Source organism: Macrotis lagotis, chromosome X (genome assembly GCF_037893015.1).
Source record: "Macrotis lagotis isolate mMagLag1 chromosome X, bilby.v1.9.chrom.fasta, whole genome shotgun sequence".
Lineage (NCBI taxonomy): Eukaryota > Metazoa > Chordata > Mammalia > Peramelemorphia > Peramelidae > Macrotis > Macrotis lagotis.
Window position 1 is genome coordinate 327,299,712 of NC_133666.1, and position 24,441 is coordinate 327,324,152.

Consider the following 24,441-nt stretch of genomic DNA (forward strand, 5'->3'; position numbering starts at 1 on the left):
TGCTTTTTCAAATATGTAAGGATTAATAAATAAATGTCCATGATTTGCTAGGATGGCAGACAGATCCAATAAAATTACTTTGAGTTCTTTTCTACTTTGGTGTTTCTGTGTTTGTTTGCTTGTTTGTTTGTTTTGGAAATTGCAAAGTTGCAAAAAAATGATTGATGAATCCTAATGGAATAAAAAAGCTTTGCTTTTTAAATTAAAAAAATTTTTTAAATTCTAAAATTTAATGAACTTTTTGTGAAAGCTATGATTTTGCCTTATTTATTTTTTTCTGAATAACTTAAGTTTTGTTAGAATGTAGGGAACTCAGGGCATCTAGGTGGCCCATTGAATAGTGCATCAACCCTGAAGTCAGGAAGACCTGACTTATTAGTTGTTTGACACTGGGCTTAACTCACTCAGATGCTCCTCTATTTCTACCCCCCAAAATATAGTGAACTTGGTAGTTTCTCTTTCAAATCTAAGATTGTCTTTTTTTGTATACATTTTCATAATCTCACTTTTTGTTGGGGTTTTTTTTTTTTTTTACAATAATGGAGGAAAGAGACAAGCTAGGTGATATAGTGGATAGAGCACCGGCCCTTGAGTCAGGAAAACCTGAGTTCAAATCTGGCGTCAGACACTTAATAATTATCTAATCTCTGTGACCTTGGGCATCACTTAGCCCCATTGCCTTGCAAAAAACAAAATAAAAAAAATTAATGGAGGAAAGACGTAATAGTTGTTTTTGTTTCTTATACAGGTGACTTTGCTGTTCTATTAAAAGCTGGCATGACCGTTAAACAAGCTGTTCTTTATAATGCCCTGTCAGCCATGCTGGCTTATCTTGGAATGGCAACTGGAATTTTTATTGGTCATTATGCTGAAAATGTTTCTATGTGGATATTTGCACTTACTGCTGGCTTATTCATGTATGTTGCTCTGGTTGATATGGTAAGTATTTATGCAATTAAATCATATTCTCTGATCATAATAACTAGATTCTAAAAATAATCAGCTAGAGTTTTGGAAAAGATTTTTACAGAATGTAACAGCAATAAAATTTGTGAGATTTATCCTGAGGAACACATGTAGCATCTGTTTTTCTGTAGACTTGGTTCTTAGTACCTGCTATCTCCCTTCTAACATATGTGACAGTGTTCACAATCCCACCTTCTTTTTCAAGAATTGGCAACCCACACAGCTAATTTAAACTGAGTAGAATATTCAGACAATCACCTCTTAGTTATATAAATAACTATAAAATAATTATAAAATTATTTGGGTAAAACATAGGACAATTAAGTTAGTACTCAAAATAGTAGAAAATAGAAAATTTGACTGGGGTGGTGACAAACATTTCTTATTTTTCCTCATTTAAATTTTTTTTCCCAATTATTTGTAATGATAGTTTTCAAAATTCTTTTTTTTATAATTTTTTGTTTTGTTTTGTTTTCAAGGCAATGCCCAAGGCCACACAGCTAGGTAATTATTAAGTGTCTGAGGTCATATTTGAACTCAGATCCTCCTGACTCCAATGCCGGTGCTCTAGTCACTGTGCCACCTAGCTGCCCCTTTCACAATATTCATTTTTGTAAGATTTTGAGTTCCACATTTTTCTCCTTCCTTCTTCTCCCTCCCCAAGATAGGAAGTAATCTGATACAGGTTATATGTATACAATCATATTAGACATTTCCATATTTGTAACATCATGAAAGAAGAATCAGAGCAAAAGGGAAAAAACCATGAGAAAGAACTAAAAACAAATTTTTAAAAAGTAAAAAAATGAAATGTCTTCATTTAGCAGTCATAATTCTTTGCATATGGATGGCGTTTTCTATCACAAATCTTTTGGAATTATATTTGGTCATTGTATTGTTGAGAAGAGCTAAGTCTCTCAGTTGATCATCACCAAGTGTTGCTGCTACTTTGTATAGTGTTCTATGGGTTCTATTCACTTCACTTAGCCATCAGTTCAGTAGAACATTGCCAGTCTCTTACATATGACCATCCTTTAGATTTTTAAAGGATTATTTTTGTTCTCCCAGAGGTTAAACTACTGATTTCTTATTGTTGAACTCCTCAAACATCCTGATTTTAAGTAAGATAAATATTTTTTAAAATCCTTGAACCAACCCTTTCACTGAATCTCTGAATTTCCTATCTTTTGATCCCTTAGAATGATTATTCTTAAAATCCTAATGTTTGAAAGACCATAGGGATCATAGATTTAGAGGTGGAGACTTTACATTATGATAAGTTAATAAATATAAATAGAATAGAAAGTTTTGATTTTTTATGGATTGAACTTTAAATTTAGGATTATATAATTGATTTCACAGAAATACAATCTCCATATAAAAGGTTCCACCAAATTCTGTTCTGGTCACATATTCCTTAAAGCGCTATACAAATCATTTATGTAATCATTTTGTGTAGTATATTGTTCTGTAGTTGTTCAAAATTGACTGTTGGGCAGCTATGTGGCACAGTGATAGAGCACTGGCCCTGGAGTCAGGAGAACCTGAGTTCAAATATGGCCTTAGCCTAGCTGTGTGGCTTTGGGTAAGCCACTTAACCCCATTGCCTTGCAAAAAAAAAAAATGATGACTGTTAAAAGCTGGAAATTTTCATCTTTGTAGTGATTTTTTTTCTTTTCTTTTTTTAGGTTCCTGAGATGCTTCATAATGATGCCAGTGACCATGGATGTAGCCGCTGGGGATATTTTCTGTTACAGAATGCTGGGATACTACTGGGTTTTGGTATTATGTTACTTATTTCTGTGTTTGAACATAAAATTGTATTCAGTATAAATTTTTAAATTGGATCATTAATGTTAGAATAAATCTTTTCTACTCATTTGTTGCTCTGTTTCAGATATAGGTCATAGGGGATCCGGTTTCGTTGTTGTTGTTGTTGTTGTTGTTGTTGTCATTTTTATGTGCTTCATAGTTTATACTTAGTAGTACTTGAAATTTTGTATTAAGTATTACTATTGGTTATGACTGTAAAATTAGCTACTAAAGTAACAAAAGGTACGTTTTAATTGATGTTTAAGTTATTCTGTTCTGAAAATATAGCTATGGTGTTAAGTTCACCAGTATTTACAGCTTAGCTGTATGGACAAGTGATGTGGTATGGCATGGCATGTTTTATATGTAATTCAGTTTGAACTTTTTTCTCTGATTCCTTCAAAATTAATTTCTAACGTAATTTTGCTCATGTCAGATTTTAAACCTCTGAAGTTCTGAAATCAGGGTGGCAGAGTCCTCATTGTCCCTTTAAGATATTTAAGAAATGGAAACTCTATATTTGAAGTCAAGATGAGGAGATATAAAGAGTTTGAGTTAGGAAAGAAAAGAACCCATAAAGCAAGGAGTGATAGCCTGGGAATACTGTTATAATTAGAGAAAAGTCGCTAGCTGTTCAGCAGGTGAAGAAAGAAAACAATGTGAAGGCTTTGAAGTTGCGAGAAAAATGTAATGGGTACACTGCAGAGAAAAAAAACCATTTTGAGCATTGGTGTTTTAATATTCATACTATACTCAGGTGTATCTTTAACCCTTTTTTTTTAATAACAAAAAATATAAATACCTTGAATTGTAACACCAAAAGTTGCAATGGTTGACTGGAAATTCTCATCGTAAACCATAGTATAATGGAATAACAATCTTAGATAGGAAACTTGCTTCTCCAGAATAGTTGAGAAATGGGATGTTCTTATTACTTGTGACTTATCCTTACATGCCTATACCTACACTGCTAATTTTCAAAGGATTAAATTACAGTTACTTGTAATTACAATTGCAGGTACTAAATAATGGAAACTGTTGAAAATAATTTGATCTTTCTTTGCTTATTAAGAAGGCACTTCGTGTTCTTGAAAAGCCTCAGGATCAACATTTTGGACATTACTTATTATTGTTACTTTAGTTGTGACCCTGTGGCATGTCCTGAGAAGTTTGTTTTTGCTTTAAATAAATTTTTTTATATCAATTTCTTGTCATTTCTGTAGTTTTCATAAAATGAGAGTGGGAAATGTGTAAATGCATAGATTCTGAGATATTGTATCCTGGCTGTCTTTCTGCAGATCATATTAAAGACTAACAGTTCTTCGTCAAAGTTGGGCTTTTTTTTCAGCAAAATTACTTTCAGTTTCCTTTGAAATTCAGCCTATACTACTGAATTTTCATTAAAAAGTTTTATTTTTATAGTTTTTTTTTTGCAAGGCAATGGGGTTAAGTGGCTTGCCCAAGGCCACACAGCTAGGTAATTTTTAAGTGTCTGAGGCCGGATCTGAACTCAGGTACTCCTGACTCCAGGGTCGGTCGGTGCTCTATCCACTGCACCACCTAGCCACCCCTCATTAAAATTTTTATCTGGATTTAAATAAGGTTTCTCTTTCACCACCTTAAAGAATATGCCATTATATTTAGAGGAGAAGTTCTTTACCTTTTGTATATCATAGACCCATTCCTAGGTATCAATATCATATATCTGATCAAGGATCAAATGAGATCCCTTTCATTTGTAGATATAATCTTATCTCTAATCTTATGTTTCTAATGAGTTAAGTAAAATATAGAATACAAAATAAATCACAATAATCATCCGCATTTCTTTAAAGCATTAATGAAATCTAGCAGAAAATGTTAAGCACTACACATTGCATAAAACATCTGGGAGTCGATCTAGAATTTACATAAATATAACCATAAAATACTATTTACAGAAATAAAGATACATATATATATATTTGGAAGAAAATTTACTGTTCATGGTTGGAAATGTCAAGATAACAGTTTCACTGGTATAGGAAACCTAGGTAAAGAAATCTCTTAATCACTGTAGATCAGGAACTGCTCTGTAATTTATGATTTTAAAAAGTTACTTGGAGCACAGAACACTGTGACTTGACTATTCATACACACACACACACACACAAAATGGTGGTGATGTTTGTCCTTCATTCTCGAGGAAGACCATGACAGAAGGGTGGTGATGCCATGAAAAGCACATAAATTGGATTTGAGCAAGGGGGTTCTGTGCTAAGTCACCAGCTTCACTTTCTCCTCAAGAGTCTTCTGGGTCCAATGGCCCGATATGGATCAAGATGACAGGACATAGCCCTGGTTGCGAGGCAGTCAAGCATAAATGACTTGCTCAAGGTCACACAGCTAGTAAGTGTCTGAAGCTGGATTTGAATTCAGGACCTCCTAATTTAAGGAACACCTGGAACACACAGAGCTAGGACTTCAATGCAATTCTTTCTGCTTCCAAAGTCATTTCTCTATATACTGAGCCATGCTATACCCCTAAAAAAAAATAACTATGCTATTTAAATCCTGATAGATGTATTACTATACCAATAAAAATGCCAAGGAGTTTCTTTACAGAACACTTCAAAATAATAACAAATTTGTTTGGAATATAAGATATACATGAAATAAAGTACAAATGAAGGGAATATGTGACAGCATTATTTCAAACTTTTATAAAATATCAATTGCCAAAACATATTTAGTATTACCTAAATAATAGCAAAGTAGGTCAATGGAAGGGTCTAGATAAGCAAAACCTGGGAGAAATCAGATGTATCTGGGCAGCTAGGTGGTGTAGTGGATAGAGCACTGGCCCTGGAGTCAGGAATACCGGAGTTCAAGTCCAGCCTCAGATACTTAATAAATACCTAGCCGTGTGACTTTGGGCAAGTGACTTAACCCCATTGCCTAAAATAAAAAAAAAATTTAAAAAAAGATGTAGAAATCAGACATCAGCCATTATTCAGTCAACTTAATGATTAAAACTACCGGGGAAATTATAGGAAGATGGCAGAATAAGACAACAAACTACTTGGCTCTGTCAAATTCCCCCATAAATAAGCATTAAAAAAATTTTTTTGCACTTGATATTTTTTCAATTACATGTAAGATTTTGCATTCCAAATTTTTCTTCCCTCCAAGGGAGCAGAGCCTAAATTAAAAGCCAAAATAAAGACCATTTGGGAAGAAAAACTGAGTAAAAAGGAGAAAAAACCCTATCAACTTTTGGTGATAGAGATCAGAGTTCAAACTCAGAAGATAAAATGACTTTTTTGTAAACTTGAAAGAAAAATGTAAAATGGTCACAAGCCCAAAAACAGTTCTTGGAAGAACTTAAAAATACTTTAAAAATACAATAAAAGAGGGCAGCTAGGTGGCATAGTGAATAGAGCACTGGCCCTGGGGTCAGGAGTACCTGTGTGCCTTGGATAAGCCACTTAACCCCACTGCCTTGCAAAAAAACTATATATATATGTATAATAGGTTGAAGAAAAATTGGGGAAATAATGCAAGAACAGCAAGAAAATTATGGGGAAAAATTAAGATCTAAAAATTTGCTTAATAAAATAATTCCTTAAAAATGAAGAGTGAACAAGGAGAAACTAATGATTTCATAAGACATCAAAAAGTAATAAAATAAAAACAATTGAAAAGCATCCCCTTATCATTGTCAGAGAGATTCCAAAATTAATACTCAGGAACATTATAGTTAAGTTTCAAAGCTCCCAAGTCAAGGAAAAAATATAGCAAGCAACTAGGAAACAATAATTTAAATATTAATATAATATTCCAAAGGGCAAAAGAACTGGCAAAGACACTGGAGTGGATTAACATTTCCTTTTCCAATTCATTTTACCAATGAAGATTCCATGGTAAACGAAATTAAGAAAATAGGAGGGTAAGAGAAATAGGATAAGAGAGGAATTCTTAGAAGGATATGTGGATTAAGAAATAGAGCAAGGGGTCAGCTAGGTGGCATAAGTGGATAAAGCACCGACCTTGCAGTCAGGAGTACCTGGGTTCAAATCCGGTCTCACACACTTAATAATTACCTAGCTGTGTGGCCTTGGCAAGCCACTTAACCCCATTTGCCTTGCAAAAACCTTTAAAAAAAAAAAGCAAGGGGATAAGAAAAGGAAAGGATATTTAGAAGGGTGTGCAGATTAGGGAGACTAATCAGAATTCGATTAAGACTTCTGGGGAGGGTGGAACAGAGCCAAGATGGCAACAGGGGAGGACCTCCTCTTAGTTGCTCTGGAGCAAAATTTATAAACTAAGAACTCTAACTACATTTTCAAGAGACAGAACCCACAGAGGGACGCAGTGAGGCAGTTCTCCAACCCTAACCTGGAAAAGAGTGGAAAGGCTCAGCTCCACAGGGTTGGAGGGATGGCCGGCCAGAGCTAAAGGAACTTCAGCCTCCCAGTGGAAGCCCCTGGGCGCTGGGAGCCTGGGCTCACAGCAGCAGGGAAGTTTCCTGAGCTACGCCCCAGGGGAGCACTGGACACAACTTGGGGGAACTGCAGGGAGACTTAAGCCAGCACGTGAAGTCCAGCCCTCAGCGCACACAGTGAGCAGCATGGTTGTGGCAGCCCAGATCTAGGAACCAGAAGCAGGCAGGGCCAGTAAGCAGAAGCCCCCAGGGCATGAGTGCTGAGCCTAGGGAGGGGAGTGGAGAGAGACTGCAGAGTTCTGTCCTCTGGCCCTGGAAGAGGACTCTGGGGTTCTGACCACACTCAGATCCTGATCGCAGTCTAGGCCCCCCCCGTAGAACAGCAGGCCCCCCCCACCTCAGCCCCATGGCAGAGTGGGGGGGCTTATGCTCATTCACATACCAGGAGGGAAGACAAAGCCTTACACATTGAGATCCTTGTGGGGGTGTCCCAAAAGCTCAGGAAGCACCCCAAAACCAGGCTCAGGCTGGGAAAATGAGTAAGCAGAGAGAAAAGAGGAACGCCATTGAGAAATACTTTGCCTGTGAGCCCAAGGAGTATCAAAACACTCAGTCTGAAGATGAGGAAGCACAAGCTAAAGATCCAAGAAAAACAGAAATTAGGCTCAGGGCATGACAGAGCTCAAAAAAGATGTTGAAAATCAAGTAAGGGAGATAGAGGAAAAATTGGGAAAAGAAATGAGAGAGATGCAGGAAAAACATGAAAATGAAGCCAGCAGCTTAGTGAAGGAGATCCAAAAAATTGCTGAAGAAAATAACATATTGGGGTGGCTAGGTGGCATAGTGGATAAAGCAGCGGCCCTGGTGTCAGGAGTACCTGGGTTCAAATCCAGTCTTAGACAATAATTACCTAGCTGTGTGGCCTTGGGCAAGCCACTTAACCCCATTTGCCTTGCAAAAACCTAAAAAGAAAAAAAGAAAACATGTTAAAAACCAGCATAGGTCAAATGGATAAAACAGTTCAAAAAGTTATTGAGGAGAAGAATTTTTTAAAAAGCAGAATTGGCCAGATGGAAAAGGGAATAAGAAAGCACTCTGAGGAAAATAAATCCTTCAGACAAAGAATAGAACTCAGGGAGATTGCTGATTTTATGAGAAATCAGGACTCAATACTTCAAAACCAAAAGAATGAAAAATTAGAAGAAAATGTGAAACATCTCATTGATAAAACAACTGATATGGAAAACAGATTTAGGAAAGATAATTTTAAAATTACTGGAATACCTGAAAGTCATGACCAGGAAAAGAGCCTTGACATGATTTTCAAAGAATTATTACAGAAAAATTGCCCTGATATCCTAGAAGCAGAGGGCAAAATAGAAATGGAGAGAATCCACTGATCTCCCCGAGAAAGAGATCCAAAAGAAAACAACCCCCAGGAATATTATAGCCAAGTTCCAGAACTCCCAAGTCAAAGAGAAAATATTAAATATTACAAGCAGCCAGAAGGACACAATTCAAATATCATGGAGCTGCAGTCAGGATTGCACAGACTTAGCAGCAACTACATTAAAGGCTTGTAGGGCTTGGAATATAATATACCAGAAGGCAAAAGAGCTTAGAATGCAACCGGGAATCAACTACCCAGCAAAACTGAATGTCCTCTTCCTGGGAAAAAGATGGACTTTCAGTGAAACAGGGGAATTTCAAATGTTCCTGTTGGAATGTCCAGAGCTGAACAGAAGGTTTGATCTTCAGATACAGGACTCAGGTGAAGCATAGAGAGTGGAGGAGAAGGGTAAATTATGAGGGACTTAATGATGATGAACTGCATGTATTTCTTTTCTTTTCTTTTCTTTTCTTTCTTTTTTTTTTTTTAGGTTTTTGCAAGGCAATTAGGTTAAATGGTTTGCCCAAGGCCACATGGCTAGGTAATTATTAAGTGTCTGAGGCCGGATTTGAAATGAGGTACTCCAGACTCCAGGGCCAGTGCGCTATCCACTGTGCCACCTAGCTGTTCCTGCATGTATTTCTGTATAGAGAAATGATACTGATAATACTCATGAAACTTTTCATTTAATAGAGCAGGTAGAGGGAGCTTTTATAGATGAAGCACAGGAGAAAACTGAATTTGAAGATATATTGTGGTGTAAAAATGGAGTCAATAGAAAAAAAGGGAAATGGAATGGGAGAAAGAAAAAGGAGAGGGGGAATAGAATAGGCCAAGATATTTCACATAAGATTTTTCTTTATTACAATGAGCTATTTCAATGATATGGAAGGGGGGAAGGCAAGGGGGAATGAGGGAATCTTCGCTCTCATCAGAGGTGGCTAGGAGAGGAAACAGCATATATGTTCAATGGGGTATAGACGTGGGGTAAGAAGGAGAGTGGGGCGACAGGGAAGGGGTGGGGATGTGAGTGATGGAGGAGAGGATGGACCATGGGGGGAGAGTGGTCAGATATAACACATTTTCTTTTTTACTTCTTGCAAGGGGCTGGGATTGGATGGCCTGTCTGAGACCATAGGGCCAGGTGGATGCTAGGGCTAAGGGGTGGTAAGGGGGCTTAGGGCCTCAGAGCCGGGAATCTGTCTGCTGTGCCACTCAGCGACCCTACAACAGAGTCAGAGTGAAAGGAGAGAGAAAATATAGTACATGGTAGTGGAGAAATACAAAAGGAGGGAGTTGCGATCAGCAATGGCAACAGTGGAAAAATATAGAAGTAACTTTTGTGATGGACCTATCATAAAGAATGTGATCCACCCACGACAGAGTTGTTGGTGTTGGAACAAAGACTGAAGCACATTTTTTATTATTGTTATTGTTGTTGTTGTTATTATTATTATTATTATTTTTGCTGGGGTTGTATTGCAAGGCAAATGGGACTGGGTAGCCTGCCTGAGACCACACAGCTGGGTGACTGTTGGGTGTCTGAGGCTGGATTTGGACCTGGGAGCTCAAGGGCCAGTGCTCTGTCTGCCACCCAGCCACCCCTACTATTATTATTATTACTATTTTATTTTATTTTATTTTGGGTCTTTTGGGGTTTTTTTTTTTTTGGTTTTTGTAGGGCAATGGGGTTGGGGTGGCTTGCATGGGGTCACACAGCTGGGTGGTTGTGGGGTGTCTGGGGCCGGATTTGGGCACGGGTGCTCCTGGCTCCAGGGCCAGTTCTCTGTCCACTGCACCATACCTACAATTATCATTATTATTATTATCATTATTATTATTATTATTATTATTATTATTATTTATTTTAATTTTAATTTTTTCTCTCCCCTTTACTTTATCACTTGTGCGGGTCTATATTTTCTTGGGGGGAGGAGGGTATTATGTTTACTCTTTTTTTTTTAGAGTTTTTTTATTTAATAATTATTCTCATTTTGTACAAATAATTTTTTTATACATTAATAAAATATTCTTAAGAGTAAATGAAATACCCCCTCCCCCATAAATATAGACTCGCTTGAGCGATAAAGTAAAGGGGAGAGAAAAAAATTAAAATTAAAAAAGAAAATAATAGTAATAATTGTAGGTATGACCAGGTGGTGGAATGGATGGAGCCCCAGCCCTGGAGCCAGGAGCACCCGAGCCCACATCCAGCCCCATACACCCAACAGTCACCCATGACTGTGACATGCAAGCCACCCCAACCCCACTGCCCTGCAAAAACCAAAAAAAAAAAAAAAAGACCCAAAATAAAATAGTAATAATAGTAGGGGTGGCTGGGTGGCCAACAGAGCATTGGCCCTTGACACCATTGGCCTCAGACACCCAATGATATGTAGCCCCAGGCAGGCCACCCAGCCCCATTTGCCCTGCACCCCCCCCAAAATAATAATAATAATAAAAAATGTGCTTCAGTCTTTGTTCCAACACCAACAACTCTGTCGCAGGTGGATCACATTCTTTATGATAAGTCCATCACAAAAGTTACTTCCATATTTTTCCACTGTTGCCATTGCTGATCGCAACTCCCTCCTTTCGTATTTCTCCACTACCATGTACTATATTTTCTCTCTCCTTTCACTCTGACTCTGCTGTAGGGTCGCTGAGTGGCACAGCAGACAGATTCCCGGCTCTGGGGCCAAGAGACCCTAAGCCCCCTTACCACCCCTTAGCCCTAGCATCCACCTGGACCTATGGTCCCAGACAGGCCATCCAATCCCAGCCCCTTGCAAGAAGTAAAAAAGAAAATGTGTTATATCTGACCACTCTCCCCCATGTTCCATCCTTTCCTCCATCACTCACATCCCACCCCTTCCCCCTGCCCCCCCCCGTCTTACTCCAGATGCCTATACCCCATTGAGTATATATGCTGTTTCCTCTCCTAACTACCTCTGATGAGAGTGAAGATTCCCTCATTCCCCCTTGCCTACTTCCCTTCCATATCATTGCAATAGCTCATTGTAATAAAGAAAAATCTTATATGAAATATCTAGGCCTATTCCCCCCTCTCCTTTTTCTTTCTCCCATTACATTTCCCTTTTTTCTATTGACTCCATTTTTACACCATATTTTATCTTCAAATTCAGCTTTCTCCTGTGCTTCAACTATAAAAGCTCCCTCTACCTGCTCTATTAACTGAGAAGGTTCATATGAGAATTATCAGTGTCATTTTTCTATGCAGGAATACATGCAGTTCATCATCATTAAGTCCCTCATATTTTACCCTTTTCCTCCAATCTCCATGCTTCACCTGAGTCCTGTATCTGAAGAGCAGGTTTGCTCAGCTCTGGCCATTCCAACAGGAATATTTGAAATTCCCCTGGTTCATTGAAAGTCCATCTTTTTCCATGGAAGAGGACATTCAGCCTTTCTGGGTAGTTGATTCTTGGCTGCATTCTAAGCTCTTTTGCCTTCCAGTAAACACAAACTCACAAGAATACAATTTCAAAACAACTTACATGCAAAGCCTCAAAGAGCAATATGAATTTCTCTCAGGCCCAAAAAGATCTAGAAGGGCTCAAAAAAGTATTTTAAGAAATCAAATAAGAGAGATAAAGGAACAATTAGGAAAAGAAATGAGAGTGATGACAGAGACATCAAGAAAAATGAAAAAGGGAAAAAGTACAAAAATTCCCTGAAGAAAATAACACTTTAAAAATTAGAATCGGCCAAATGGGAAAAGATGTATAAAAGTTCACTGAAGAAAATAATTGCTTAAAAATTAGAACTGGTCAAGTGGAAGGTACTGATTCCATGAGACATCAAGAAACAATAAAACAAAATCAAAGGAATGAAAAATACAGGAAAATGTGAAATATCTCTTGGGAAGAAAAACTGACTTGGAAAATAAATCCAGGAGAGATAATCTAAAGAATGGCTGGTCAGGGACAGCTAGTTGATGCAGTGGATAGAGTACCTTCCCTGGAGTCCAAAGGACTTGAATTCAAATACATTCTTCTTAATATTTACTTAGTTGTGTGACCTTGGGCAAGTCACTTAACCCCATAGCAAAAGATCCCCAAAACAAACAAACAAAAAAACCACTTGAATGCATATATATAAATGGGTTATTCCTTAAAATGATAAGAAGCACCTACCTAAAACCATCAGCCAGCATTATCTGTACTGAATACAATTAACTAGAAGCCTTCTCATTAAGACCAGAGGTGAAATAAGAAAGCCATTTATCACCAGTGTTATTCAATATTGTGCTAGAATAGCAATAGCAAGAGTAGGAAAAGAAATGGAGGGAATCAAAATGGGTAAAGACATAATAAAATTATCTATTTTTTCAGTCAATATGATGGTATGCTTAGAAAATCCTAGAGATTCAACTAAAAAGCTAGTTGAAAAAATTAATAATTTATCAGAGTGGTAGGATACACACTAATATAAATCATCAGCATTTATATATATATCACCAACAAAACCCTGCAGTAAGTGATAGTAAGAAATTCCCTAAAGAGATGGAGAACATCACTAAAAACAAACTAGATGAATTCGATTACATTAAATTAAAAAGCTTTTGCACAGACAAAAACCACTATAACCAAGATCAAAAGAAATGTAGTAAACTGGGAAACAATCTTTACAACTAATGCTTCTGACAAAGGACTCATTTCTAAAATAGAGAACTGAGTCAAATTTAAAAAAAAAATCCATTCCCCAGTTGACAAATGGTCAAAGGATATGTAAAGGCAATTTACAGATGAGATCAAAGCAATTCATAGTCATGAAAAATTGCTCTAGATCATTATTAGAGAAATGCAAATTAAAGCTTCTCTGAGGTACTACCTCACAGCTCTCAAGACTGGCCAATGTGACCAGAAAGGACATTGATCATTGTTGGAAGGGTTGTGGGAAATCTGGGACACTATTACATTGTTGGTGGAGCTATGAACTCATCCAACCTTTCTGAAGAGAAATTTGGAACTATGCCCAAAGGACAACAATACTGTGCATACCCTTTGACCCAGCAATACCACTACTGGGTCTATACCCTGAAGAGATGATGGAAAAAGGTAAAAACATCACTTGTACAAAAATATTCACAGCAGCCCTTTTGTGGTGGCAAAGAATTAGAAACCAAGTAAATGTCATTCAATTGGGGAATGGCTTTGCAAACTGTGGTATATATATGTCATGGAACACTATTGTTCTAGTAGAAACCAGGAGGGATGGGAATTCAGGGAAGCCTGGAGGGATTTGCATGAACTGATGCTGAGTGAGATGAGCAGAACCAGAAAAACACTGTACACCCTAATAGCAACATGGGGGCAATGATCAACCTTGATGGACTCGCTCATTCCAACAGTGCAACCATCAAGGACAATTTGGGGCTCTGCAATGGAGGATTCCATTTGTATCCAGAGAAAGAACTGTGGAGTTTGAACAAAGACCAAGGACTATTACCTTTAATTTAGGGAAAAAAACTGATCTTATTGTCTGATCTTGCTATCTCTTATACTTTATGTTTCTTCCTTAAGTATGTGATTTCTTTCTTATCACATTCAATTTGGATCAATGTATAACATGGAAACAATGTAAAGACTGGAAAACTGCCTTCTGTGGGGGGTAGGGGAGGGAAGTCAGATTAGGGGGAAAATTGTAAAATTCAAAATAAAAAAAATCTTAAAAAAAAAAAGAAATTCCCTAGTCCAATGGATAGAACACTTGATTGTGGAATCAGGAAGATCTGAGTTCAAATCAAGTATCAGACACCTACTACTTAGCTATATGACCTTGGGGCTTAACCTCACCACAAAAAAATATTCACTATTTAAATAATTATAAACAATAAAATATACCTGGGAGCGAGTATACCTGCCACGACAAACCCATGAACTATGTCAACATAATTAGAAAGCACTTTTTATACAAATAAAGTCAGATTTAAATAATTGGAGAAATATCAGTTGTTCATCAAGTCAATATAATGAAAATTCCAAAATGTATATTATTGAGCTAGAAAAATAATAACAAAATTCATTTGGAAAAATGTCAAGAATATCAGAGGAATTAATGAAAGAAAATGTAAATGAAGGAGAACTAGCAGGGACAGATTTTTAAATGGTATTATAAGGCAGTAATTATCAAGACTATTGGGTACTAGCTAAGAAATAGAATGATGGATCAGTGGACTTGAGAAGATATACAATACCCAGTAGTGAATGATTATTCTTATACTGAAAGCTTAATTCTTTACATTTCTATGTTTGATAAATGTAAAGATTTAAGCTTTCAGGATACGAATTCACTTGTGGAAAGTGTTAGAAAAACAGGAAAGCCACTGCAGAAACTTAGTATTGAATAATATTATTGCTTTTCAGCCATGTCTGACACTATTTAGGGTTTTCTTAGAAAAGATATTGGAGTGGTTTGTTATTTCCTTCTTCAACTCATTTTCCAGATGAAGAAACAGGCAATGCAAGTTAAGTGATTTGCCCAGGGTATCACTGCTACTAAGTATTTCAACTAAGGTCTTCCTGTCTCCAGGCCTGGCATTCTCTCCACTATGCCACCTGCCCAGTAGCAATCATATCTTACAACATTTACCAGGATAAGGTCAAAATAGATACAAAAACTGGACATAATTAGAGATATCATAAGTAAATTAGAAGAACATATTACCTGTCAGATTTATAGATAGAAGAATTTATGACTAAACAAGATAGAGTATTGTAAAATGGATAATTTTGAATATATTAAAATGGTTTTATAGAAATAAAACCAATATAGCCAAGATTAGAAGGTAAGTAAAATTATTAAGGAAAAAATTTAAAGATAGTTTCCCAGATAAAGTCCTCATATTAAGAGACCTTTGTTAAATTTATAAGAATATGAATCTTCCTAATTAATAAAAAGGCCTTTAAAGGATTTGAGCAGGTAGTTTTTGAGGAAGAAATTTAAGTTATATATAGTCATATAACATGCTCTAATTATTATTATTATTATTTTTTTAGTTTTTGCAAGGCAATGGGGTTAAGCGGCTTGCCCAAGGCCACACAGCTAGATAATTATTAAATGTCTGAGCCTGGATTTGAACTCAGGTACTCCTGACTCCAGGACCAGTGCTCTATCCACTGCACCACCTAGCTGCCCTGTAAAAATGCTCTAATTATTATGGATTAGAGAAATACAAACTAAAACAACTTTGAGAAACCATCTCCAACTATTAGATTGGCAAAAATGATAGAAGGGGGAAAAGCAAATGTAGGAGGGGATGTAGAAAAACTGACACAAATACATTGTTGTTGAAATGTGAACTGATATGACCACTTTGTAGAGCAATTTGAAATTATACTGAAATGGTTTTAAAAGTTTGCATACCTTTTGACACAACAATACTACTATTAGGTCTGTGATCAGGGAAAAATGAGAAGAACATATGTGTTCAAAAATATTTATTGCGGCTCTCTTTGTGAGAACAAAAAATTGGAGGCTGAAGTTATGCCCAATAACTGGAGAATGACTGAAAAAGGTTGAGATATATGATTGTATTGGAATAGTACTGTGCTGTGTGATGAACAGGTTGGTTCTAGGAAAACATGCAAAGACTTCCATGAAATAATGACGAATGAAACAAGCAGAACCAAGTGTAAATGGCTAAGCTATTCTGTGTGATATGAATACTCAAATCCACTCCAAATACTATAGAGGAAGGTACTAAACACCTGTAGAGAAAGAAGAAAGAAGTTATTTATGGAACCATGTATTGTATAATTTTACATATATATGTAAAATTATATATATATACATATATGTCAAATGTTGGCCTTCTCTGGTAGAAGGTTGAGAGAGAGGGAGAGAAACAGCTTGAAACTCATATGTAACCAAAAAAGGAAAAATAAATATTTACTTATTAAATTTTTAATATTACTAATTCTAATAAATATTAAATAAGTAAATATTGATTTAAAAAAATAAAAACTACTAGGAAAAAGTATTCCTCCACTAGAATTGCTAGAGAAGCTAGGAATGATTTGGTTGAAATTGCATTAAAACCAGGGTCTTATACCAATGGATGCATGATTCCACAAATTCCTTGAGAAGTGATTATCTAATCTTCATTTATAATTTACTAGCTCCCCAAAGCAGCCTATCCCACTTATGGGTAATTTTATTTGATAGTAATTAGACAACAAAAATAGATATCCTTTTACAACTTTGGCTTAATTAATGAAAAAATTGAGATTATCACAAAAGATAAAATAGTTGCAGTTACATAAAGTTAATACCTTTTGGGGGAAAAAAATCATTGTGGCTAAAATAAGAAACTATTGAGTATATGGTGAGGAAAGTTTTGCATCAAATTTCTGATAAGAGATAGATATCTAAGATATATATCAAATTAACAGAAATATTTGAGTAAAAGATACATTTCCAATAAATAGTCAATGAATATGAATGGTTTCCAAAAGAACATTTACAAACTATCAACAACAATGGAAAATGGCTAAATAAACAGTTACATATCAGTATAATGGAATAGCTTTGTGAGGATATATTGGTAAATGTTTAACAACTGACTCTAGGTAGGAAAAAAGAACACATACCACACTTTTAAGATTAATCTGAAGTTTTAACATTTTCTCCATCACTTTCTTAAGTCAATAAAACAATCAATGAAATCCAGGTTTATACTATTAACTAATTCTGACTTTAATGGTTCACATTGAAAATTTAACAATCAGCTCTCACAAACTAGCTTAAGTGGCTATAACATATTTTTAACTGTTTAAAAAAAAAAGCTATAAATATGAGAAATTTAAAGGAAAAATGGAAAAATCTGTATGAACTAAAGAAGGGTTAAGTAAATAGAAAAATATACACAAGTACTGTAATGTAAATGAAAATGGAACTGAATGGCAAATTCTGATTACTTATAATGAATAATCCTTGGTGTAGGAGAATAGATGACAAAGTGTACCCTCCTCTTCTCAGTAGAAGCCAAAGAACCTTAGATATAGAATATGATTTTATATGTGTGTGTGTGTGTGTGTGTGTGTGTGTGTGTATACATACATATACATTGTTAGACCTGGTCACTGTGTCCCTGAATTTTGTTTCACTGCTTTTCCCTCTCTCCCTCTCCCCCTCCTTCCCTCCGTCTTCCATTCTCTCTCTCTCTCTCTCTCTCTCTCTCTCTCTCAGAATGGGTTCATTGGAAAGGATAATTTAAAGTGAAATAACCCTGAAGTAATATATAAATGTTGATAAAAACATTTTTAAAATTTAAAAATTTTTATACCATTTCCCTATAACCCTATTAAATTTTACATTGCAACAAAGAAAAACATATAAAGCAATCAGATCTAACAGTGTAGGGATTGTTTCTCACTATCTTCCATCTTCTTAAGAGGAAGTAAATATGGTTCATTATTTGGCCTCAACACAAAAACTACTCATTGCACTTAATTTTATTCCAGTTACTTTTTTATATTATTTTAGTTATTATATACAGGGTGTTCCAAAAGTCTAAGTGTAGTTTGAAGCTACATGTATGTATATAATATATATATATATGAAACTTCTTCAGAAAATTAAAAAAATTGGATAAACAAAAGAAGTTGAAGGAGTAAGAGGACAGATAATATCCTCAACCAATTAAGAGGGAAAAAAGGGAAAGAATTAGATAACTAGAAGAATTTCCTCTGAGAAAGAATTGTGGAGTTTGAACAAAAACCAATTATTATTACCTTTAATTTAAAAAAAAGTTGGCTTATTATGTAATTCTGCTATATCTCATACTATATTTTTCTTCCTTAAGGATATGATTTCTCTCTCATCACATTCAGCTTGGATCAATGCATACTATGGGAATGATGTAAAGACTAGCAAACTGCCTTCTGTGGGCCAGATGGGGTGGGAGGGAAGTGAGATTGGGGGAAAATTGTAAACTCAAAATAAATAAAACCTTCCTAAAATTAATAAAAAAAGAGTTTCCTAGATAAATAGGAAAATTGGATACAAGAATGTATATTTTCATAAGAATTTTGCTTGTTTTGTGTTTTTTTTTCCAGTGTGGTGGGGAACATGTGAGGGTGAGAAAATAAATATTAGTTTAAAAAATAAAATAAAAATTGCATTAAAAATAGCTTCTCGGGGCGGCTAGGTGATGTAGTGAATAAAGCACTGGCCTTGGAGTCAGGAGTACCTGGGTTCAAATCCAGTCTCAGACACTTAATAATTACCTAGCTGTGTGGCCTTGGACAAGCCACTTAACCCCATTTGCCTTGCAAAAACCTAAAAAATAAAAAAAAATGTTTAAAAAAAATAGCTTCTCTCTGTGTTTTTGGAAACATTTGTTTATTTATTAAAAATACTTTACTGTGTGGCCTTGGGCAAGCCACTTCACCCCATTGCCTTGCCAAAAAAATATAATTTTATTTGCCCATGTAATTCTCTAAGTTTTCCTACCTTTGGAAGAATGACATAGATTTTTAGAAATGTATTTTGGAAGTTTGGAAATAGTGGCCGGGGTCAGCTAGGTGGTGCAGTGGATAGAGCATTGGCCCTGGAGTCAGGAGTACCTGAGTTCTAATATGTCCTCAGACACTTAATAATTACCTAGCTGTGTGGCCTTTGGCAAGCCACTTAAGCCCATTTGCCTTGCAACCCCCCCCCCCGCCAAAGAAAGAAATTTATTTAACTTATACTTGAAGTCTATGGTGATGGTCACAGAGTTTTTGTGCTGACCTCTGCTATATGCCTGTGAAACCGGATAATCTATCAGCACCATATCAAGAACCTGAATTGCTTTCACTTAAATTGTCTTAGGGAGATTCTGAAGATCACCTGGCAAGAAAAGATACCAGACACAGAAGTCCTTTCTCAAGCTAAACTGTCTAGCATTCCAACATTACTACAGAGAGTTCAACTATGATGGACTGGACACCTTTTTAGAATGCCAGACCTACATTTAACAAAAAATATTATTTTATGGAGAACTCACACAGGGCATATGGTCACAAGGGGATCAGAAGAAATGATACTGTGATACTTGGAAGGTCTCACTGAAGAACTTTAGAATTGATTGTACAGCTTGGGAGACACTGGCACAGAACCGCCCAGCATGGCATGCACTCATTGGTGAGGGGGTGCTGCACTCTATGAGGAAGGCAGAACTGAAGCAACTCAAAGGAAATGTGACATCCATAAGTTTAGAGTACCCTGCCCCCCAGCCCCCCAGATGTTCACATGGACTATTTGTGCCCATCCTGTGGTAGAGCAATCTAAGCTTGTATTGGTCTGATCAGCTATATTTGGACACACTGTAATTTGTCTCAAAGATAGTGATGTCATTTTGGTCTTCTTTCATAACGAAGGACAAGAACCAATCAACCATATGGAATACTACTGTGCTATAAAAAATGATGAGCTAGATGATCTTAAAAAAACATGGATAGACATGAAATAATGAAGAGCTAAATGTGCAGAACCAAGAGAATGTTGTATACAGCAATAGCAATATTGTTTTAAGAGCAACTTTTAGTAACCGAGTCATTTTGACTTATCAATACCCAGATTAATTAGAAAGAACCTATGAAGGAATACGCATGCATCCAGAGAAAGAACTGATAAATAGAAATATGGCTAGAATGGTTTTACACATACACATACACATACACACACACACACACACACAGACTTCTAATAATAGCCATCTTTACAGCAGGAAGTGGAGAGAGGGCAGAAAAAAAGGGGAAAGAAGTTACATGATAACTTTATTATATATTTAAAAGGAAAAACACTGTTTACACAATACATTTTCAGTTTCAAGTACAATCTTTTATTTCTATTCTACTATTATGCAAATTCTTGTCTTATTTCTTAAGTTCAGAATAAAATAAAAATTTTAAGGAATACAATTACTTCAAGCTATGGTCCTTCACCTCTCCACCCCATCAATCAAACTTCCAGAAAAAGTGTTTTGACTTTCTTTTCTCTCCTCTGAACTCATTCCTTGACCTTTTGCAACCTGGCTCCCTAAAACATCACTCAACTTTACATCAAAACTACTTTCTTTTTTTTTAAGGTTGTTTTTTTTTTTGCAAGGAAAAAGGGGTGAAGTGGCTTGCCCAAGTCCACACAGCTAGGTAATTATTAAGTGTCTGAGACCTGATTTGAACCCAGGTACTCCTGACTCTAGGGCCAGTGCTTTATCCACTGTGCCACCTAGCTTCCCCTTCAAAACCACTTTCTTCAAAGTTACCAATGGTCCCTTAATTGCCAGATCTAATGATCTGGTTTTTTTTAGCCCCCATTCTTGACCTTTCTTCTCCATTTGACACTGAGGAACACCCAAGGCCTACTGGATATTATTTTCTTCCCTGTCTGAATGTTCCTCCTGAATCTCCAAGCTCCTTTTTATTTATCTTTGTATTAATTTTTATTAATTAACCATATATTTGTGGATTTCTTGCTTTTTCCATTAGAATGAAAAATTCAAATAATTTTTTTGATTGATAGAAGATACAATAACTGTGAGAGGGATTGAAATCTCCACCTCATTTAGCCCTGATACATTTTTTTTCAGGTGATCACACATCAGATGATTATTCATTTAGTGGGAACAAGGCCTGGATGCTACCCCAGATATAACCAGAAGTATGTTAGAGTTGGCTGAAGGATTAGCTCATACCCTCTGAGGCTTGTATCACACCAAAAATCTAGCTGAGAATCCAGAATTTGAATGAGTGTTAAGTTGAAGAAAACATTCCAGCTCACATCTGAGAAGGAACTTTGGGGGAAGGGAAAAGGGAAGAGAATTCCTTGGCCTCTAACTTAGTCTGTCATCTCCCACATTTATAAACTCTTTTGAGAAGAGAACATCGTGAATTTTGAAGGAATATTTAGACTATTTTATTGATATCTTAGAAATATTCCCAGGATAACAGTAGCTAGCAAGAACCAAGGATATATTTGATATAATAAGGAAAGATAAGATTCAAGGCTCTACAAATAGCCCAACTGAAAAACTATACCCTATCTAATAGGGACATCAAGTACTTTCTGAACTAACACTTTTCTATGTGTTCTGTAAACTTGTGTTGTTTTTTTCTTGAATTCTGAATGTTCTGGTATGATAGTGTGTTACAGACTTTTGGGGAGACATTTTGTATCAATTATACCATATTAATAGATCCCTTTTTCTAAAAACTAGTTCCAAGGTTATCTCTGAGGGTTAGGAGTTTTCCTAATACTGGAGTTGAATGGTATTTGAGATAGTAGCCCCAGAGCATATGATAATAATAATATAATTAATTATATAGAATCATAGTGCTAATAGGAACCCTAAATGCTCATCTAATCCAGATTAAGGGATGAGAATTCTTAGACCAGGATCTATGAAAAGATTTCATAGATCTCTTAACAGAAGTGATTTCAGTCATTTTAAAGATGGGGACAGCTAGATGGCTTGCTCATTGGATAGAGTGGAGGAAGACCTGAATTCAGATTGGGTCTCAAATAGTACCTTTGTGATCCTGGGAAAGTCAATTAATTTCTTTGTTTCAGTTTTCTCATCTGTAAAATGGGGGATAACAAAAACAACTATTTCCCAAAATTCTTGTGAGGATCAGAACAGGTAATATTTGTAAAATATTTAGTACAATTCCTAATAAATAGTAGGCTTGATATAAAAGTTAGCTCACACAGCTGTTGTTCAATTGTTTTCCAAATCTAGACAGAACTCCTTATTATGTGTTATACCATGTCATATGGGAGGGAAGGCTTTCAGGTGATTCAGATGCTGCTGATTCCCAAACCTTCCTATTCTGCCCCAATTTGTATGATGACCTATTATCGGACATCTCCAACTGCATATCCAATAAACATTTTAAACTCAGTACATCCAAAATGGAACTTTCCCCCAACACTTTCCTCCCACAACTTTCCTATTATTGTTGAGGGCAACAACATCCTCACAATCCCTCAAATTTACAATCCAGCTATCATCCTGACTTCTCACTATTTTTTACCCCACTCTACCCCCCATTTTCAATCTGTTGCCAAAGCTTGATTTCACCTTTGTGATATCTCTTGAATACTCCCCCTTCTCTCCTCAGACACAGCCACCACCCCACCTTCCCAATCTTCTTACACTTTATTTCCCATGTTCTTTTTGATCCCAAAATACTGGTCTCCACAAAATACTCGTCTTTCTTTAGCTGTTCTCCATGCCTGGAATTTTCTCCTTTTTTCATCTTTGCCTACTGGTTTTTTCAGCTTCTTTCCATTCCAACTAAAACTCCATCTTTTACAAGGAAGCCTTTCCCAACCCATCTAAATTCTAGTGCCTTCCTCCTGTTAATCCTATGCTATTTAGCCTGTATATAGCTTGCTTGTATATATATATATATATATCCTGGAAGGCAGGAAGGAAGTGTTATTTCTCTCTTTTTGTATCCTCAGCTTTTAACATAGAGTCTGTCACTAATAGGTACTTAAAAGTGTTTACTGATTACTTGATTGTGATGAGGTGGTCAAGGAAGGACTAATAAAAGAGGTGGCATTTAATCTGGGCTTTGATCAAAGGTAGAATTGGGATAGATGGGACCAAGGAAGATGGACATAAGGGGTGGAGGTACTCCACATTCCAGGTAGAAGGAACTGAGCAAACAAAGAAAAGGAGAGAGATAAGAAGTTGTATTCTTTTTATCAATAATACTAAGTGGATTAAAAGAGGTCAGCTGAAAAGCACTTTTTTTTTCTCATTTCACTGATATTTTATTTTTCCAATTACATCTTATGGAAGGTTTTCAACATTCATCCACTTGCATAACTTACACATTTTTCTTTTCTTTTTTTAAATTAATTTTTATTAAAGATATTATTTATTTGAGTTTTACAATCCCCCCCAATCTTGCTCCCCCCCCCCCCCCCCCGGAAAGCACTCTGTCAGTCTTTACTTTGTTTCTATGTTGTACCTTGATCCAAATTGGGTGTGATGAGAGAGAAATCATATCCTTAAAGAGAAGTCTAAGAGGTAACAAGATCAGACAATAAGATATCTGTTTTTTTCCAATTCTTTGCCACCACAAACAGGGCTGCTATAAATATTTTTGTACAAATAATGTTTTTACCCTTTTTCATCATCTCTTCAGGGTATAGACCCAGTAGTGGTATTGCTGGGTCAAAGGGTATGCACATTTTTGTTGCCCTTTGGGTATAGTTCCAAATAGCTCTCCAGAAAGGCTGTATGAGTTCACAGCTCCACCAACAGTGTAATAGTGTCCCAGATTTCCCACAACCCTTCCAACAATGATCATTATCCTTCCTGGTCATATTGGCCAATCTGAGAGGTGTGAGGTGGTATCTCAGAGAAGCTTTAATTTGCATTTCTCTAATAATTAATGATTTAGAGCATTTTTTCATATGGCTATGGATTGCTTTGATCTCATCTGGAAATTGCCTTTGTATATCCTTTGACCATTTGTCAATTGTGGAATGGCTTTTTGTTTTAAAAATATGACTCGGTTCTCTGTATATTTTAGAAATGAGTCCTTTGTCAGAATCATTAGTTGTAAAAATTGCTTTCCAATCTACTACATTTCTTTTGATCTTGGTTCCATTGGTTTTATCTGTGCAAAAGGTTTTTAATTTAATGTAATCTAAACCATCTAATTGGTTTTTGGTGAATAAATTACACATTTTTCAAGCCTCCCTTCCTACCTCCCTCCTCTTGGCAGTAAGCAGTCTGGTAAAAGTTGTACATGTATTTTTTTTTTTTTTAGGTTTTTGCAAGGCAAATGGGGTTAAGTGGCTTGCCCAAGGCCACACAGCTAGG

The 24,441-nt window shown here is 36.1% G+C and overlaps 1 protein-coding gene across 1 annotated transcript in view; it reads left to right on the plus strand.

Moving 5' to 3' along the window:
• SLC39A6 (solute carrier family 39 member 6) overlaps window positions 1-3,982 on the plus strand; it is a 36,327-nt gene extending 32,345 nt beyond the window's left edge. The window contains 2 exon segments of the mRNA XM_074199900.1: window positions 749-939; window positions 2,655-3,982. Of these exon segments, the coding sequence (XP_074056001.1) occupies window positions 749-939; window positions 2,655-2,807 (344 nt within the window). The 3' untranslated portion in view covers window positions 2,808-3,982.
• Window positions 3,983-24,441: the final 20,459 nt, after the last annotated feature.